This window comes from Oncorhynchus clarkii, chromosome 21 (genome assembly GCF_045791955.1).
Source record: "Oncorhynchus clarkii lewisi isolate Uvic-CL-2024 chromosome 21, UVic_Ocla_1.0, whole genome shotgun sequence".
NCBI lineage: Eukaryota > Metazoa > Chordata > Actinopteri > Salmoniformes > Salmonidae > Oncorhynchus > Oncorhynchus clarkii.
The window spans coordinates 8,724,616-8,746,109 of record NC_092167.1 but is presented as its reverse complement, the minus strand read 5'-3'; the positions used below and the strand labels follow the sequence as shown (position 1 = coordinate 8,746,109).

Below are 21,494 nucleotides of genomic sequence, written 5' to 3'. Positions count from 1 at the left end.
TACAAACTATTTATTCAACTTTTGATGTTGTGTTTCAATTTCTCTATACATTTTGACTTGATATTGAGGATTTTTCAAATGAACTTTTTTAGATGATTTAAACAAAATACACAAGGCCTACACATACTATGGCCAATTTGAATATTAATGTTATTACATCTAATCAAATATGACCTGCCTTTAAACTATGAAGTGATTAGCCTACATTTTAGATTAGTTGTATGAATAAACATGCTGCACCTACAGTAGTAGGAGATGTACAAGAAAAAGTCAGGTTTGGTCCATGTTAAGGAAATCAACATGAAAAACACTATTTCTAATTGAGTAGAATAATTCATTTCTGAAATGTATTCATACTATCGTAGAGTTAATTATTTGAACCACAGTCTAATGAAATGAAGAGTGCCAAACATGCAGGAGGTTGTTGTACCAGCAGTAATAGGGATTGTATCACTGTGGTACACTTTTGGTAGCGGCACCAGACTAGATGTTGGAAGTAAGTAACACGCTCTTTGATATTTCTTTCTGATTCTTTTTGGGGGTATTTTACTCTGTGAAACTTCATCTATATGAATATATTGCGATTTTTCATATTTTCCTTCCTAAAAAATATATGTAATTTTTATTACTTTTGACTAAGCCTTCTTTCAAATGAAATGTTATTTAAATAACATGTTCAAATGTAGGTGTTTATTTAAATGTGTGGTTTGATGGATTGCAGAGGAGAGTTCCAGTATGATAACTATTTAATAATATGGAATAGAGTTGTTGCATTGTGTATTACTGTTTGTGTGCGATTCTGTATTTATATTTTTATTATCTTTAACTCAAATATTTTTGGTTAAATGTAGATTTTGAATGAGCCTTCTTTCAAATAAATATTTATTGACTCAAAATGATAAATTGTAGGTTTATTTGAATGTCTGATTTGTAAAATTGCATAATATTACACCTAATTGTGGTATAAAAACTAATCGTATTGTATATAGTATTCATCATTGTTGCGTTGTATTGATGGTAGACTTCACTGTTAGTGTGAAGACAAAGACAAAGAATATGAGTAGGTTGTTCTGATCAGATCCATTCCTAAACAATATCTGTATAACATGTATAACTGACACCATATGACTAGTAACTCTAGTTATTTAACCACTTTATACTTGTTTGGTTCATAAATCTGCTTTGTATCCTATTACTTTAGTGTTTTCTCCACATCTTTTAAATAATCCAACTTCTACATTCATATTTAGATGGCATTTCCAATTCACTTTATTTGGTTGTGGACCTTAATGGAGATAATCTCTTAGTGTTGCTGTACTTGTTGTAATTACTTAGTTGATGTATTCTGTTTGTTCCAGGTAACAGTGCCCCCACCCTCACCGTCCTGCCCCCCTCTAGTGAGGAGCTGTCCAGTACAACAACAGCCACACTGACGTGTCTGGCCAACAAGGGCTTCCCCTCAGACTGGACCATAAGATGGAAAGTGGACGGGACCAGCCAGAAGCAGGAGACCAGTTCTAGGGTCCTGGAGAAGGATGGCCTGTACAGCTGGAGCAGCACCCTGACTCTCACTGGCCTGGAGTGGACCAAGGCAGGAGAGGTGACCTGTGAAGCCCAGCAGAATTCCCAGACTCCAGTCACCAAGACCTTGAGGAGGGCTGACTGTTCTGGGTAGAACCCCTCAGTGACACAATCCTGTGGAGGGAGGCTGCTGGTTCCTCTGCTTTGACTCTGTTCTGAGATCAGATGTTCTCTGTCTTATTGATCACTGACATGTAGACTAACAGGGGGCTTTGCTTGAGTTCATGTGTCAATCCTCTCTGTAGACTGATGTTGTATCAGTGTTAGATGTGATGTGTTCTGTTATATAACTATTCAAATCTGTAGGAATGTTTGCTTTGATGCTTTGATGAATAGATGAAAATAAAGACGTATCTTAGAAACAAATATGTTTTTGTCTCTTTCAATAATTTTACTTTAGTCTTAAATGTTGAATGACATAGAACATTTTTCATAAAGTAGGACTCACAGTTTCTATGAAAACTATCTGACCTAAACCTTATTGCTTAGTTATTTATGTTCTAACCACAACGTCATTAACAGGTAGTTCATACTAACAAAGGATACTACTATTTTCACAGATTAACAGGAGAGGTTTAGCCATTTGTAGTACAGTAGGTACTCTTTATTCATATTTCTCAGAAGTTTTTGACCTGCTTGGCTCCTAGATTTATAAATGAACATTTGATCGATATCTCACACCTGCATTTAGCTACATTTATTTAAAAAGTTGTCCACATAATATTACCAGTATCACATCTGCAAGATAGTCATAGAGTCTTCTCTACCTCTAACACCCTGGTAACAGAGTGAACATCTGGTGACATTAGAGCTCTATTCTGGGACATGCAGGACCACCCAGCTCTGTCTATGTAAATTTTAGTTTCACTCCCACAACTTCCAGTCTAGCTGATGAACAGTTTCACTGCCTGAAATATCCTGGACTGGGCCAGATGTGGGGGAGTGGACTGGTTTGAACGTTTATGGTTGATTCAGGGAGGGAGACATAACAGATACATAAGTAATCAGTAATAAATGGACATCATACTTAAATTAGATATGTGCATAAACAAGTCTCATATTTGAGCCCAGCATCATGTCTCATTCACTAATGTAACAGTCAGTAACCTGCTCATAAAGATAGTTCATATAATGCTAGATGATCACATCATATGTTTGGTTGTGAGGTTCATATGGAGATTCTATTTATGGTGCGGATGCTGATGTAACATCACCTCACTTGAATATGGACTGATATTGTGTGTGTTTTATAGCATCAAATAACATTTATAGGTGTACTTTCAGACTGTGACAAATATAATGAGTCAACCATGACATGATGATGATGATGGTGATGTTGGTGATGATGATACTGTTGATGACGATGGAGAACATGTGATCTGAATGAAGGTTTCTAACGTTATTCAAAGTTTCGTCACTGATCAGTGTTCCATGTCACTGTCTCTTCTCCCTCAGTCACTGTGCAGTCTGACTGAGTTAGGTTTTTGTACGGCTCTGTATCACTGTGTGAACACCCAGACACTGTTGGGGTAGTGTAAACTCTGACAGTAGTAATCTCCTGCATCTTCAGCCTGGACTCCACTGATGGTCAGAGTGAAGTCAGTCCCAGATCCACTACCACTGAATCTAGATGGAGTCCCAGTGAACTTGTTGTTTATCTGATAAATGAGGAGTTTAGGAGCTTCTCCAGGTCTCTGTTGGTACCAGTGCAGATAATTACTGTATATACCACTGCTGAGTTTACAGCCAATGTTGACCGTCTCTCCATTGCCATCAGCTTTCACTGCAGGTGTCTGAGTCAGAGTGTACTGTCCTCTGGATTCTAAATATTGAATGGTGAGAGAAACAAACAAAACATATCTGAAATGATGTAATGAATACGTTATTATGAGATAATCATGCATTACTTACTCAATTATTGTTACTTAGATAATCATAATTCTTATACCTTGTATGTAGAAGACAAGTGTCCAGATGAAGATGGTGATGAAAGCCATGGTTGTTGTGGGTTCTGTTGTCATGAAGAACAGCTCTCAGTCATGAAGTGTTCAACTCCCAGGGATATAAATGCTCTTAGAGCAGTGGAGCAGATGCATTATGCAAATGAATGTTTCAAATCTTTATCAGTTTCCAAGTAGGCTCCCATCAGAATATATTTTGTCCCGTATGAGCTTTCTTTTAGAATAACTAGGCGGTGCTCATATTTGTCCTATTTCACGCATGTGTAAATGAAAAATGTTTATGTTTTTATATCCCAACTCCCCCTGAGACAGCCTCAGAGAGTGGGGTCACGGCCAGGATCTGCCATTATCAAATGCGACCCTGGAGCAATTAGGGTTAAGTGCCTTGCTAAAGGGAACATCGACAGATGTTTCACCGTGTCGGCCTGGGGATTTGAACAAGCAACCTTTCGGCTACTACGGCTACGGTCACACCACCATTATATTTTGTTCTGATGATGATCAGATATAATGAACTGTCTGTTCACTCATGCTCGTTCTCTCATGTAAGTTCCTCTAATCAGTTAGTGAACACTTCTCTAAACTAAAGCTGGTAGGATTCCTCTGGTAGTGTTGTCTGTCCTCTGTGACTTTACCACCACTATTAAATCTGAGATCAACATGTTTAATAAAGGAATATACAACATGGATCACTATCACTACTGCTGCTGCTGTTGTCTTTCATATGGACAATATGGAGGAATACTAGCAACACTGATCTAATGCTGGACTGTACCTCCAGACTAGGAGAACCTGATACACAGAGGAAGGAAAAATACTACTATCTGGATTTAAGATACAATTCATATTTTTATTATCTAGAAACAGCTAATATGAAGTGTTTGTTCTACCTGGAAGATGTTAAAGTGTATCTGTATTGATTATGATTCTGTATGAGTGATCTTTACTGTAACAGCTGCAGCATCACAACACAGAGAGGTTTTTGTACCAGCAGTAATAGTGTAATGAACACGATGGGAGACAGAGAGCTGGTTTCAATGCAGGGCGCAGCAGGTGTTTGTTTGTAAAGGACAACAGGAGGAGGCAGGTAGCTGTGTCCAGGGACAGGCAGAAGGTCATACACAGGGGTCCAAAAAGGCAACAGTACAGGCAGCGACAAGGCTAGGAATGTAGTCCGGGAGAGCAGGCAAGAGGTTGATAACAGGAAATCCGTTAGGCTGAAGTACAGGCAGGGAATAGGCAAAAGGCATCGTTAGTGAGGCAGGCCAAAAACTATCATACACAGGACTGAATACGGGACAAACAGAGCTCTGAATAGAAGTGTGTCACAAAACAAACAATACCTCACAATGACGGGGTGAAAAGAACAGAACTAAGTAGTGTGTGTAAATGACATACAGGTGTGTGAATAGAATTCAGGTGATTGAGGTCTAGACAGTGAGCTAGAGGGGATCTAGGTGTTTGAGAGTGTGAGCTGGAAAGTGAGCTGCATTCAGGGGATCTATGTGTTTGAGAGTGTGAGTTGGAAGCAGACGTTAAACAGCAAAATGTACCATTTTATTCACTTTTGTTGTCGTGAGTCAATACTTTTGAATGAGCCTTCTTTCAAATAACATTTTATTGGATCAAAATGATAAATTATAAGTTTATTTACGTCTGGTTTGTATGATTGCAGACTATAACTCCCAATTCTGGTATAATAACTAATAGTATTGTATATAGTATTCATCATTGTTGCATTCTGTTCATGGTAGACTTCACTGTTAGTGTGAAGACAAAGGGTCTCAGTTATGGTTGTAACTGACTTGATAATCCAACATGGATGATATGTGATGTAAATACTATTAATATGACTTGGCAGTTCTGATCAGATCCATTCCTAAACAATATCTGTATAACATGTATAACTGACACCATATGACTAGTAACTCTAGTTATTTAACCACTTTATACTTGTTTGGACCAAGGCAGGAGAGGTGACCTGTGAAGCCCAGCAGAAATCCCAGACTCCAGTCGCCAAGACCTTGAGGAGGGCTGACTGTTCTGGGTAGGACCCCTCAGTGACACAACCGTGTGGAGGGAGGCTGCTGATTCCTCTGCTTTGACTCTGTTCTGAGATCAGATGTTCTCTGCCTTATTGATCACTGACATGTAGACTAACAGGGGGCTTTGCTTGAGTTCATGTGTCAATCCTCTCTGTAGACTGAGATTTAATCGGTGTTAGATTTGATGAATTCTGTTTTTTTACTGTTAGATACTGTAGGAATGTTTGCTTTGATGCTTTGATGAATAGATGAAAATAAAGATTTCCCTTTGGAACACATATTTCTGTCTCTTTTAATAATTTGACTGCAGTCTTAAATGTTGTTGAATGGTATAGACATACAGTAATCAAGCCTGATTCACAGTTTCTTTGAAAAATATCAGACCTAAATGTCATTGCTTAGTTATTTATGTTCTCACTTGAAACCACCTCATCTTCAACCAGCAAATCAAATCAAATGTTACTAGTCACATGCACCGAATACAACAGACCTTACAGAGAAATGCTTACTTACGAGAGCCCTAACCAACAACACAGCTTTAAAAATACGGATAAGAGATAAAAGTAACAAGTAATTAAAGAGCAGCAGTAAAATAACAATAGTTAGACTATATACAGGGGGGAGCCGATACAGACCTTCTGCCTATTGGCTGTCTCGTCATTGTCGGTGATCAGGCCTACCAATGTTGTGTCGTCGGCAAACTTAATTTATGGTGTTGGCATCATGCTTGGCCATGCAGTCATGGGTGAACAGGGAGTACAGGAGGTGACTGAGCACGCACCCCTGAGGGGTCCTCGTGCTGAGAATCAGCGTTGCAGATGTGTTGTTACCTACCCTTACCACCTGGGGGCTGCCCGTCAGGTTGTCTAGGATCCAGTTGCAAAGGGAAGTGTTTATTCCCATGGTCCTTAGCTTATTAATGAGCTTTGAGGGCACTATGGTGTTGAAAGATGAGCTGTAGTCAATGAATAGCATTCTCACATAAGTGTTCCTTTTGTCCAGGTGGGAAAGGGCAGTGTGGAGTGCAATAGAGCATTTGCATCATCTGTGGATCTGTTGGGGCGGTATGCAAATTGGAGTGGGTCTAGGGTTGCTGGGATGATGGTGTAGATGTGAGCCGTGACCAGCCTTTCAAAGCAATTCATGGCTACAGATGTGAGTGCTAAGAGTTGGTAGTCATTTAGGCAGGTTACCTTAGTATTTTTGGGCACAGTCACTATGGTGGTCTGCTTGAAACATGTTGGTATTACAGACTCAGACAGGGAGAGGTTGAAAGTGTCAGTGAAGAGACTTGCCAGTTGGTCAGCGCATGCTCGCAGTACACGTCCTGGTAAAAATGTTGACCTGTTTAAAGGTCTTACTCACATCGGCTGCAGAGAGCATGATCACACAGCCTTCCATGACAGTTGGTGCTCTCATGCATGTTTCAATGTTATTTGCCTCGAAGCGAGCATAGAAGTTATTTAGCTCATCTGGTAGGCTCGTGTCACTGTGCAGCTCTCGGCTGTGCTTCCGTTTGCAGTCTGTAATGGTTTGCAATGGTTTTGCAAGTCCTGCCACATCCGTCTAGCGTCAGAGCCAGGGTAGTACAATTCGATCTTAGTCCTGTATTGACGCTTTGCCTGTTTGATGGTTTGTCGGATGGCATAGCAGGATTTCTTATAAGCTTCCGGGTTCAAGGAGTCCTGCTCCTTGAAAGCGGAAGCTCTAGCCTTTAGCTCAGTGCGAATGTTGCCTGCAATCCATGGTTTCTGGTTGGGGTTTGTACGTACGGTCACTGTGGGGATGACGTCATCAATGCACTTATTGATGAAGCCAATGACAGATGTGGTGTACTCCTCAATGCCATTGGAGGAATCCCGGAACATATTCCAGTCTGTGCCAGCAAACAGCTTCCTGCTTTAATTTTAGCTTGTACGCAGGAATCAGGAGGATAGAATTATGGTCAGATTTGCCAAATGGAGGGCGAGGGAGGGTTTTGCATGCGTCTCTGTATGCGGAGTAAAGATGGTCCAGAGGTCTTTTTCCCCTTGTTGCACATTTAACAGGAGAGGTCTAGATACTACAATGTTAACAGATTAACAGGAGAGGTCTAGATACTACAATGTTAACATATTAACAGGAGAGGTCTAGATACTACAATGTTAACAGATTAACAGGAGAGGTCTAGATACTACCATGTTAACAGATTAACAGGAGAGGTCTAGATACTACAATGTTAACATATTAACAGGAGAGGTCTAGATACTACAATGTTAACGTGTTAACAGGAGAGGTCTAGATACTACAATGTTAACAGACTAACAGGAGAGGTCTAGATACTACAATGTTAACAGATTAACAGGAGAGGTCTAGATACTACAATGTTAACAGGTTAACAGGAGAGGTCTAGATACTACAATGTTAACAGATTAACAGGAGAGGTCTAGATACTACAATGTTAACAGATTAACAGGAGAGGTCTAGATACTACAATGTTAACGTGTTAACAGGAGAGGTCTAGATACTACAATGTTAACAGACTAACAGGAGAGGTCTAGATACTACAATGTTAACAGATTAACAGGAGAGGTCTAGATACTACAATGTTAACAGGTTAAGAGGAGAGGTCTAGATACTACAATGTTAACAGATTAACAGGAGAGGTCTAGATACTACAATGTTAACAGATTAACAGGAGAGGTCTTGATACTACAATGTTAACAGGTTAACAGGAGAGGTCTAGATACTACAATGTTAACAGATTAACAGGAGAGGTGTAGATACTACAATTTTAACAGATTAACAGGAGAGGTCTCGATACTACAATGTTAACAGGTTAACAGGATAGGTCTAGATAGTACGTTACCAGATTAACAGGAGAGGTATTGATACTACAATGTTAACAGGTTAACAGGAGAGTTCTAGATACTACAATGTTAACAGATTAACAGGAGAGGTCTTGATACTACAATGTTAACAGGTTAACAGGAGATGTGTAGATACTTCAATGTTAACAGATTAACAGGAGAGGTCTAGATACTACAATGTTAACAGATTAACAGGAGAGGTCTAGATACTACAATGTTAACAGATTAACAGGAGAGGTATAGATATTACAATGTTAACAGATTAACAGGAGAGGTATAGATATTACAATGTTAACAGATTAACAGGAGAGGTCTAGATACTACAATGTTAACAGGTTAAGAGGAGAGGTCTAGATACTACAATGTTAACAGATTAACAGGAGAGGTCTAGATACTACAATGTTAACAGATTAACAGGAGAGGTCTTGATACTACAATGTTAACAGGTTAACAGATGAGGTCTAGATACTACAATGTTAACAGATTAACAGGAGAGGTCTTGATACTACAATGTTAACAGGTTAACAGGAGAGGTCTAGATACTACAATGTTAACAGATTAACAGGAGAGGTCTTGATACTACAATGTTAACAGATTAACAGGAGAGGTCTTGATACTACAATGTTAACAGGTTAACAGGAGAGGTGTAGATACTACAATGTTAACAGATTAACAGGAGAGGTCTTGATACTACAATGTTAACAGGTTAACAGATGAGGTCTAGATAGTACGTTACCAGATTAACAGGAGAGGTCTAGATACTACAATGTTAACAGGTTAACAGGAGAGTTCTAGATACTACAATGTTAACAGATTAACAGGAGAGGTCTAGATACGACAATGTTAACAGATTAACAGGAGAGGTCTTGATACTACAATGTTAACAGGTTAACAGGAGATGTCTAGATACTACAATGTTAACAGGTTAACAGGAGAGGTCTTGATACTACAATGTTAACAGATTAACAGGAGAGGTCTTGATACTACAATGTTAACAGGTTAACAGGAGAGGTCTACATACTACAATGTTAACAGAAGAGGTCTAGATACTACAATGTTAACAGGTTAACAGGAGAGGACTAGATACTACAATGTTAACAGATTAACAGGAGAGGTCTAGATACTACCATGTTAACAGATTAACAGGAGAGGTCTAGATACTACCATGGTAACAGATTAACAGGAGAGGTCTAGGTACTACAATGTTAACAGATTAACAGGAGAGGTCTAGATACTACAATGTTAACAGATTAACAGGAGAGGTCTAGATACTACAATGTTAACAGATTAACAGGAGAGGTCTAGACACTACAATGTTAACAGATTAACAGGAGAGGTCTAGATACTACAATGTTAACAGATTAACAGGAGAGGTCTAGATACTACAATGTTAACAGATTAACAGGAGAGGTCTAGACACTACAATGTTAAGAGATTAACAGGAGAGGTCTAGACACTACAATGTTAACAGATTAACAGGAGAGGTCTAGACACTACAATGTTAACAGATTAACAGGAGAGGTCTAGATCCTACAATGTTAACAGATTAACAGGAAAGGTCTAGATACTACAATGTTAACAGATTAACAGGAGAGGTCTAGATACTACAATGTTAACAGATTAACAGGAGAGGTCTAGATACTACAATGTTAACAGATTAACAGGAGAGGTCTAGACACTACAATGTTAACAGATTAACAGGAGAGGTCTAGATACTACCATGGTAACAGATTAACAGGAGAGGTCTAGACACTACAATGTTAACAGATTAACAGGAGAGGTCTAGATACTACAATGTTAACAGATTAACAGGAGAGGTCTAGATACTACAATGTTAACAGATTAACAGGAGATGTCTAGATACTACAATGTTAACGTGTTAACAGGAGAGGTCTAGATACTACAATGTTAACAGATTAACAGGAGAGGTCTTGATACTACAATGTTAACAGGTTAACAGGAGAGGTCTAGACACTACAATGTTAACAGATTAACAGGAGAGGTCTAGATACTACAATGTTAACAGATTAACAGGAGAGGTCTAGATACTACAATGTTAACAGATTAACAGGAGAGGTCTAGATACTACAATGTTAACAGATTAACAGGAGAGGTCTAGATACTACAATGTTAACAGATTAACAGGAGAGGTCTAGACACTACAATGTTAACAGATTAACAGGAGAGGTCTAGATACTACAATGTTAACAGATTTACAGGAGAGGTCTAGATACTACCATGTTAACAGATTAACAGGAGAGGTCTAGATACTACAATGTTAACAGATTAACAGGAGAGGTCTAGATACTACAATGTTAACAGATTAACAGGAGAGGTCTAGATACTACAATGTTAACAGATTAACAGGAGAGGTCTAGATACTACAATGTTAACAGGTTAACAGGAGAGGTCTAGATACTACAATGTTAACAGATTAACAGGAGAGGTCTAGATACTACAATGTTAACAGATTAACAGGAGAGGTCTAGATACTACCATGGTAACAGATTAACAGGAGAGGTCTAGATACTACAATGTTAACAGATTAACAGGAGAGGTCTAGATACTACAATGTTAACAGATTAACAGGAGAGGTCTAGATACTACAATGTTAACAGGTTAACAGGAGAGGTCTAGATACTACAATGTTAACAGATTAACAGGAGAGGTCTAGATACTACAATGTTAACAGATTAACAGGAGAGGTCTAGACACACACAGTAGATGGTATTCCTTATTCATTTTTCTTGGACTGTTTTTTACCTGCTTGATTTATAGACTCATAAAGACAGTAAACTAATGTTATTGAACATTTGATCAATATCTTGGACTCTCAACAATGTGATCACACCTACATTAAGCTAAATTTGTTTTACAAGATCCACATAATATAACCAGTATCACAGCTTCACGATAGTCATAGTCTTCTCTATCTCCAACCCTCTGGGGACAGTGTGAACATCTGGTAACAGTGCTGCTCTATTCTGGGACAAGCAGAACCACCCAGCCCATGTAAATCTCAGTTTCACTCCCACAGCTACCAGTCTAGTAGTTAGACTGTGACAGATATGAGTGACTGGTTTTACCCTCGATGGTGGATTCAGGTTAGTTACAATTACAGATATTATGACAGATCAAATGTATATTATTCAAACATATTTCATGTTTGAGCCCAGCATCATGTCTCATTCACAGATGTAACAGACCTGCTCATCAAGATAGTTCATATATTACTCGATGATCACATCACATGTTTGGTTGTGAGGTTCATATGGGGATTCGATTTATGGGGCTGATGCTGATGTAACATCACCATTGTTCATTTTTTACATCTGTGGATCTGACTCTGATTATGAACAGGTAATGTGTGTTTTAAAACTTCATATAACTTTTATAAGTGAACTTCACGACCATGACAATAAATATTGTGTGATGAGGTTGATGGGGAAATTGTGATCTGAATGATGCTTTGTAAAAATACTCAAAGTTGACCTCTTCTACTGATCAGTGTTCCATGTCACTGTCTTCCCCTCAGCACCTGGGATAAGTTTACATTATAGACATCATCACTGATATATTTAGCTCAGTGTAATTTAGTTCAGTCAGTGTTCCATGTCAATGTCTCTTCCCCCTAAGCACCTGCAGTAGGTCCCAGCTGTATCAGTACAGTCACTGTGCAGTCTGACTGAGGGAGGTTTTAGTACGACTCTGTATCACTGTGTGAACCACTGAGTGCTACCAGGCCAGTGTAAACTCTGACAGTAGTAATCTCCTGCATCTTCAGCCTGGACTCCACTGATGGTCAGAGTGAAGTCACTCCCAGATCCACTGCCACTGAATCTAGATGGAGTCCCAGACTGAAGTGTTGTAGCATAGTAAATAAGGAGTTTAGGAGCTCCTCCAGGTTTCTGTTGGTACCAGGCTAGGCGATTATTAGAATACACATTACTGCTGGTTTTACAGTTCAGAGAGACTGTCTGTCCTGGGAGAATAGCTTTCACTACCGGAGTCTGTGTCACAACGTACTGTCCTCTGGATTCTGAAAAAGACAAAAATAAACATTTATATAAATTAAATATTACATGTTGTAATGAATAGTTCTGAATAGAAATATTAACATTGATATACTCTACATGTATACACTATAGATTAAATTAATCTCAAACAATGAATTCTGAAAACTGTAACCTTGAAAGCAGAAAACAAGTGTCCAGATGAATATGGTGATAAAAGTCATGGTTGTTGTGGGTTCTGTTGTCATGAAGAACAGCTCTCAGTCATGAAGTGTTAATCTCACAGGGATATAAACACTCTTAGAGCAGTGGAGCAGATGCATTATGCAAATTCATGTTTCAAATCTATTTCAGTTTCCAAGTAGGTTCCAGTTATTGGAGTATTTTATCCTTCATGTCACAGCTTTTCTAACATCAAACAGCAACTGTTTACTCAGATAACTAATGTATGGTAACTTTTATGTCACACCACCATTATATTATTATTCTGATGATGATCAGATATAATCAAATGTTATTGGTGACATGCACATGGTTAGCAGATGTTAATGCGAGTGTAGCGAAATGCTTGTGCTTCTAGTTCCGACAATGCAGTAATAACCAACAAGTAATCTAGCTAACAATTCCAAAACTACTACCTTACAAGTGTAAGGGGATGAAGAAGAATATGTACATATAAATACATGGATGAGCGATGGCCGTGCGGCGCAGGCAAGATACAGTAGATGGTATCGAATACAGTATTTGCATAAGAGATGAGTAATGTAGGACATTTAAACATTATTAAAGGGGCGTTATTTAAAGTGACTAGTGATACATTTATTAAAGTGGCCAGAGATTGAGTCTGTATGTTGGCAGCAGCCTCTCTATGTTAGTGATGGCTGTTTAACAGTCTGATGGCCTTGAGATAGAAGCTGTTTTTCAGTCTCTCAGTCTCAGATTTGATGCACCTGTACTGACCTCGTCTTCTGGATGATAGCAGGGTGAACAGGCAGTGGCTCGGGTGGTTGTTGTCCTTGATGATCTTTTTGGCCTTCCTGTGACATATGGTGCTGTAGGTGTCCTGGAGGGCAGGTAGCTTGCCCCTGGTGATACGTTGTGCAGACCGTACTACCCTCTGGGGTTGCCATACCAGGCGGTGATACATCCCAACAGAATGCTCTTGATTGTGCATCTGTAAAAGTTTGTGAGTGTTTCTGGTGACAAGTCAAATTTCTTCAGCCTCCTGAAGGCGCTGTTGCGCTTTCTTCACCACGCTGTCTGTGTGGGTGGACCATTTCAGTTTGTCTGTGATGTGTATGCCGAGAAACTTAAAACTTTTCACCTTCTCCACTTCGGTCCCGTCGATGTGGATGGGGGGGTGATCCCTCTGCTGTTTCCTGAAGTCCACGATCATCTCCTTTGTTTTGTTGACGTTGAGTGAGAGGTTATTTCCTGACACCACACTCCGAGGCCCCTCACCTCCTCCCTGTAGGCTGTCTCGTCGTTGTTGGTAATCAAGCCTACCACTGTAGTGTCATCTCCAAACTTGATGATTGAGTTGCAGGCGTACATGGCCAAGCAGTCATGGGTGAACAGGGAGTACAGAAGAGGGCTGAGAACACACCCCTGTGGGGCCCCAGTGTTGAGGATCAGCGGAGTGGAGATATTGTTTCCTACCTTCACCACCTGGTGGGCGGCCCGTCAGAAGGTCCAGGACCCAGTTGCACAGGGCGGGGTCGAGACCCAGGGTCTCAAGCTTAATAATGAGTTTGGAGGGTACTATGGTGTTGAATGCTGAGCTGTGGTCAATGAGCAGCATTCTTACATAGGTATTCCTCTTGTCCAGACGGTGTGATGGCATCGTCTGTGGACCTATTGGGGCGGTAGGCAAATTGGAGTGGGTCTAGGGTGTCAGGTAGGGTGGAGGTGATATGATCCTTGACTAGTCTCTCAAAGCTCTACATGATGTCAGAAGTGAGTGCTATGGGGTGATAGTCATTTAGTTCAGTTACCTTAGCTTTCTTAGAAACAGGAATAATGGTGGCCATTTTCAAGCATGTGGGGACAACAGACTGGGAAAGGGATTGATTGAATATGTCTGTAAACACACTAGACAGTTGGTCTGCGCATGCTCTGAGGACGCACCTAGGGATGCAGTCTGGGCCGGCAGCTTTGCGAGGGTTAACACGTGTAAATGTTTTACTCACATTGGCCACAGAGAAATAACAAAACTGAAACAGTTCCATGTGGAACAAACACTGACACGGAAAATAATCACCCACAACTCAAAAGTGAAATCAGGCTACCTAAGTATGGTTCTCAATCAGGGACAACGATTGACAGCTCCCTCTGATTGAGAACCATACCAGGCCAAACACAGAAATCACAAATTATAGAAAAAGGAACATAGACTGCCCACCCCAACTCACGCCCTGACCATACTAAAACAAAGACAAAACAATGGAACTAAGATCAGAACGTGACAATGTTTTTATACAACCTGTTGGATTATCTTAATATACTGGAGATGTTAAGAGTATTCTGATCAGAGGCGTCCCGGGTGGCGCAGTGGTTAAGGGCGCTGTACTGCAGCGCCAGCTGTGCCATCAGAGACTCTGGGTTCACGCACAGGCTCTGTCGCAACCGGCCGCGACCGGGAGGTCTGTGGGGCGAAGCACAATTGGCCTAGCGTCGTCCGTGTTAGGGAGGGATTGTCTCACCGTGCACCAGAGACTCCTGTGGCGGGCCGGGCGCAGTGCACGCTAACCAAGGTTGCCAGGTGCACAGTGTTTCCCCTGACACATTGGTGCGGCTGGCTTCCGGGTTGGATGCGCGCTGTGTTAAGAAGTGCGGCTTGGTTGGGTTGTGTATCCGAGGACGCATGACTTTCAACCTTCGTCTCTCCTGAGCCCGTACGGTTGTTGGAGTGATGAGACAAGATAGTAGCTACTAAAAACAATTGGATACCATGAAAAGGGAGTAAAATTTATTCTGATCAGAAACAATCCTAAGATATCTGACATACTAGTAATGCTAAAGTTAACCACTTGTCTCATATTGTTCATAAATCTGCATTGTATATCTATCATTTTGTGTTTTCTTCAAATCTTTTATAAAAATAAAAAAATAGTATTCTGATCAGAAACAATCCTAAGATATCTGACATACTGCTAAAGTTAACCACTTACACTTGTCTCATATTGTTCATAAATCTGCATTGTATATCTATCATATTATGGTTTGTGTTTTCTTCAAATCTTTTATCAATCTAACTACATTATATTTAGAAGGCATTTCCAAATCAATATATTTGTATATCTATTGCTTTTATAAATCTTTTGGACATAGTTGATGCAGTTGATGTGTTCTGTTTGTTCCAGGTAACAGTGCCCCCACCCTCACTGTCCTGCCCCCCGCTAGAGAGGAACTGTCCAGTACAACAACAGCCACACTGACGTGTCTGGCCAACAAGGGCTTCCCCTCAGACTGGACCTTGAGCTGGAAAGTGGACGGGACCAGCAACAACCAGAAGACCAGTTCTAGGGTCCTGGAGAAGGATGGCCTGTACAGCTGGAGCAGCACCCTGACTCTCACTGGCCTGGAGTGGACCAAGGCAGGAGAGGTGACCTGTGAAGCCCAGCAGAAATCCCAGACTCCAGTCACCAAGACCCCGAGGAAGGCTGACTGTTCTGGGTAGGACCCCTCAGTCACACAACCCTGTGGAGAGAGGCTGCTGGTTCCTCTGCTTTGACTCTGTTCTGAGATCAGATGTTCTGTATTTTGATCACTGACATGTCGAGCAACGGGGGGCTTTGCTTGAGTTCATGTGTCAATCTTCTCTGTAGACTGAGGTTGTATCAGTGCTAAATTTGATGAGTTCTGTTTTATTTCTATCAGATACTGTAGGAATGTTTGCTTTGAAGATTTTATGAAAATAAAGTTTTCCCTTTGGAACAAATATTTTAGTTGTCTCTTTCAATATTTCAACTTTAGTTGTACATGTTGAATGGTATAGACATATATTAATAAAGCCTGATTCACAGTTTCTTTTAAAACTATCAGACCTAAATGTCATTGCTTAATTATTTATGTTCTAACTGCGTTGTCATCAACCAGTAGTTCATTGTAAGGGACGGATCGAAATGTACAGAATGGGTACCTGGAGGAAAATGGGTTCATGCTTTTTAAATTTATCTCAAGGGGAGGGTTTAGTATTCTTTTTTTCTCAATTTAGTCCAGGGGAGGATCATGTAATTAGCATTTTATAAAATGTGTGTATTTCTCAGTGTTTTAGAATTAGTTGCTTATTAGACTTTACAATATATCGTTGTGTGTCCGATGCCACCCCTCATAATCAAGTGCGTCTATAGGCTATTTAGTGTGGTCTCAATGAAATTATCCCTAGCCTAGAGGCTATAGGCTACAAAGTGTATGCTCAGAGAAGCACAGCACAAAGTTATGTTTCTAAGATAGCTGTTGGGATGGTGTAAAATAAACTAGGCTGCATTACACATCGCAATGGATATTTCAAACCTGAGCCCCGGCCTTCTCTATGCTTGCTGATCAAAAACGTGTTGTGTGCTGGCTAACCAATGGCTGTGCTGTGTAGGCCTATGGTTACAGTTCAGGAGGAGAGTCAAAGGCTTCTTCTGAAAGCAACTTTTGATTAGGCCTAGTCAGTGGTATAAAGTACTTAAGTAAAAATACTTTGAAGTACTACTTAAAGGACATGACAAAAACTATAAGTCATAACCATGATGATGATGATGATGATGAGGATGGTCATGTGATCTGAATGATTGCTTTCTATTATTGTCACATGTTACAGTTCATCTCCTCTAGTGACCATTGTTCCATGTCACTGTCTCGTCCCCCTCAGCACCTGCAGTAGGTCCCAGCTGTATCAGTACTGTCACTGTGCAGTCTGACTGAGGGAGGTTTTAATATGTCTCTGTATCACTGTGTGAACCACCGAGTGCTATCAGGCCAGTGTAAACTCTGACAGTAGTAATCTCCTGCATCTTCAGCCTGGACTACACTGATGGTCAGAGTGAAGTCAATCCCAGATCCACTGCCACTGAATCTAGATGGAGTCCCAGACTGAAGTGTTGTAGCTGAGTGAATAAGGAGTTTAGGAGCTCCTCCAGGTTTATGTTGGTACCAGGCTAGATAGTTATTCTTGTAAACATCACTGCTGGTTTTACAGTTCAGAGAGACTGTCTGTTCTGGGAGAACAGCTTTCACTACCGGAGTCTGTGTCACAACGTACTGTCCTCTGGATTCTGAAAAATATTGTAAAACATTTATAGGAATGGAATGTTACATATACTAATGCATAGTTCTGAATAGAAACATTAACATTGATATACTGTACATGTAAACACTGTAGATTTAATTCATTTTCAACAATACATTCTGAAAATTGTAACCTTGTATGTAGAAAACAAGTGTCCAGATGAAGATGGTGATAAAAGTCATGAAGAACAGCTCTCAGTCATGAAGTGCTCAACTCACAGGGATATAAACACTCTTAGAGCAGCAGGACAGATGCATTATGCAAATTAATGTTTCAAATCTATTTCAGGTTCCAAGTAGGCTCCCATCAGAATACATTTTGAGATGTATTTTATAATAATTAGGTGGGTAATTAAATTTGTCTTATTTCACACAGTTTTATGTCCAAGTGTGAATTGGCGACCCTGGAGCAATTAGGGTTAAGTGCCTTGCTCAAGGTCACATCAGCATATTTTTCACCTTATCAACCCAGATATTTGAACTAGTGACCTTTCAGTTACTGGCCCAACGCTCTAACCGCTAGCTACCTGCTGCCCCTTTTACAACATCAAACAGCAACTGTTTTATCTGATAACTAATGTATGGTAACTTTTATGTCACACCACCATTATATTATTATTCTGATGATGATCAGATATAATGAACTGTCTGTTCACTCATGCTCGGTCTCTCATGTAAGTTCCTCTAATCAGTTAGTGAACACTTCTCTAAACTAAAGCTGGTAGGATTCCTCTGGTAGTGTTGTCTGTCCTCTGTGACTTTACCACCACTGTTAAATGTGAGATCAACATGTTTAATAAAGGAATATACAACATGGATCACTATCACTACTGCTGCTGCTGTTGTCTTTCATATGGACAATATGGAGGAATACTAGCAACACTGATCTAATGCTGGACTGTACCTCCAGACTAGGAGAACCTGATACATGAATACATGAATGACTCATATCTGGATTTAAGATACAATTCATATTTGTATTATCTAGAAACAGCTAATATGAAGTGTTTGTTCTACCTGGAAGATGTTAAAGTGTATTAGTGTTGATTATGATTCTGTATGAGTGATCTTCACTGTAACAGCTGCAGCATCACAACACAGAGGTTTTTGTACCAGCAGTAATAGTGATTGTATCACTGTGGTGTACTTTTGGTAGCGGCACCAGACTTGATGTTGGAAGTAAGTAAAGTCCAAATGATTTATTACAAACTATTTATTCAACTTTTGATGTTGTGTTTCAATTTCTCTATACATTTTGACTTGATATTGAGGATTTTTCAAATGAACTTTTTTAGATGATTTATACAAAATACACAAGGCCTACACATACTATGGCCACTTTTAATATGAATGTTATTACATCTAATCAAATCTGACCTGCCTTTAAACTATGAAACTGATTTGCCTACATTTTAGATTAGTTGTATGAATAAACATGCTGCACCTACAGTAGTAGGAGATGTACAAGAAAAAGTCAGGTTTGGTCCATGTTAAGGAAATCAACATGAAAAACACTTTATTTCTAATTGAGTAGAATAATTCATTTCTGAAATGTATTCATACTATAGTAGAGTTAATTATTTGAACCACAGTCTAAAGAAATGAAGAGTGCCAAACATGCAGGAGGTTGTTGTACCAGCAGTAATAGGGATTGTATCACTGTGGTACACTTTTGGTAGCGGCACCAGACTAGATGTTGGAAGTAAGTAACACGCTCTTTGATATTTCTTTCTGATTATTTTATTTGGGGTATTTTACTCTGTGAAACTTCGTCTATATGAATATATTGCGATTTTTCATATTTTACTTCCTAAAAAAATATATTTTTTGTATTACTTTTGACTAAGCCTTCTTTCAAATGAAATGTTATTTAAATAACATGTTCAAATGTAGGTGTTTAGTTAAATGTGTGGTTTGATGGATTGCAGAGGAGAGTTCCAGTATGATAAATATTTAATAATATGGAATATAGTTGTTGCATTGTGTATTACTGTTTGTGTGCCATTCTTTATTTATATTTTTATTATCTTTAACTCAAATATTTTTGGTTAAATGTAGATTTTGACTGAGCCTTCTTTCAAATGAATATTTATTGACTCAAAATGATAAATTGTAGGTTTATTTGAATGTCTGATTTGTAAAATTGCATAATATTACACCTAATTGTGGTATAAAAACTAATAGTATTGTATATAGTATTCATCATTGTTGCGTTGTATTCATGGTAGACTTCACTGTTAGTGTGAAGACAAAGACAAAGAATATGAGTAGGTTGTTCTGATCAGATCCATTCCTAAACAATATCTGTACAACATGTATAACTGACACCATATGACTAGTAACTCTAGATATTTAACCACTTTATACTTGTTTGGTTCATAAATCTGCTTTGTATCCTATTACTTTAGTGTTTTCTCCACATCTTTTAAATAATCCAACTTCTACATTCATATTTAGAGGGCATTTCCAATTCCCTTTATTTGGTTGTGGACCTTAATGGAGATAATATCTTAGTGTTGCTGTACTTGTTGTAATTACTTAGTTGATGTATTCTGTTTGTTCCAGGTAACAGTGCCCCCACCCTCACCGTCCTGCCCCCCTCTAGTGAGGAGCTGTCCAGTACAACAACAGCCACACTGACGTGTCTGGCCAACAAGGGCTTCCCCTCAGACTGGACCATAAGATGGAAAGTGGACGGGACCAGCCAGAAGCAGGAGACCAGTTCTAGGGTCCTGGAGAAGGATGGCCTGTACAGCTGGAGCAGCACCCTGACTCTCACTGGCCTGGAGTGGACCAAGGCAGGAGAGGTGACCTGTGAAGCCCAGCAGAATTCCCAGACTCCAGTCACCAAGACCTTGAGGAGGGCTGACTGTTCTGGGTAGGCCCCCTAGTTACACACCCCTGTGGAGAGAGGCTGCTGGTTCCTCTGCTTTGACTCTGTTCTGAGATCAGATGTTCTCTGTCTTTTGATCACTGACATGTCGAGTAACAGGGGGCTTTGCTTGAGTTCATGTGTCAGTCCTCTCTGTAGACTGAGATTGAATCGGTATTAGATTTGATGAGTTCTGTTTTGTTACTATTAGATACTGTAGGAATGTTTGCTTTGATGCTTTGATGAATAGATGAAAATAAAGATTTCCCTTTGGAACACATATTTCTGTTGTCTCTTTTAATAATTAGACTGCAGTCTTAAATGTTATTGAATTGTATAGACATACAGTAATCAAGCCTGATTCACAGTTTCCTTGAAAACTATCAGGCCTGAATGTCATTGCTTAGTTATTTATGTTCTCACTTGAAACCACATCATCTTCAACCAGCAAATCAAATCAAAACAAATGTTACTAATCACATGCGCCGAGTACAACAGATGTAGACCTTACAGAGAAATGCTTACTTACGAGAGCCCTAACCAACAACACAGCTTTAAAAGTACGGATAAGAGATAAAAGTAACAAGTAATTAAAGAGCAGCAGTAAAATAACAATAGTTAGACTATATACAGGGGGGAACCGATACAGAGTCAATGTGCGGTGGCACCGGTTTGTTGAGGTAGTATGTACATGTAGGTAGAGTTATTAAAGTGACTATGCATAGATGACAACAGAGTAGCGGTGGTGTGAAGAGGGGGAGAGGGGGGGAATGCAAATAGTCTGGGTAGCCATTTGACTAGATGTTCAGGAGTCTTATGGCTTGGGGGTAGAAGCTGTTAAGAAGCCTCTTGGACCTAGACGTGGCGCTCCGGTACTGCTTGCCATGCTGTAGCAG

General features: G+C 39.6%; 4 gene segments (V, D, J or C); 3 read left to right on the top strand and 1 right to left on the bottom strand.

The window, feature by feature from the left end:
- The first annotated feature begins 411 nt into the window (after positions 1-411).
- Positions 412-1,874, top strand: LOC139379590 (Ig kappa-b4 chain C region-like). The segment is given in 2 exon segments: positions 412-496; positions 1,359-1,874. Coding segments are annotated over 2 exon segments (402 nt in total).
- A 1,206-nt stretch (positions 1,875-3,080) lies between these two features.
- LOC139379588 (probable non-functional immunoglobulin kappa variable 6D-41) lies at positions 3,081-3,578 on the bottom strand. The segment is given in 2 exon segments: positions 3,081-3,403; positions 3,530-3,578. Coding segments are annotated over 2 exon segments (372 nt in total).
- A 7,949-nt stretch (positions 3,579-11,527) lies between these two features.
- LOC139379587 (Ig kappa-b4 chain C region-like) lies at positions 11,528-16,128 on the top strand. The segment is given in 2 exon segments: positions 11,528-11,540; positions 15,812-16,128. Coding segments are annotated over 2 exon segments (330 nt in total).
- A 3,186-nt stretch (positions 16,129-19,314) lies between these two features.
- On the top strand, positions 19,315-20,878 carry LOC139378459 (Ig kappa-b4 chain C region-like). The segment is given in 2 exon segments: positions 19,315-19,428; positions 20,292-20,878. Coding segments are annotated over 2 exon segments (402 nt in total).
- Positions 20,879-21,494: the final 616 nt, after the last annotated feature.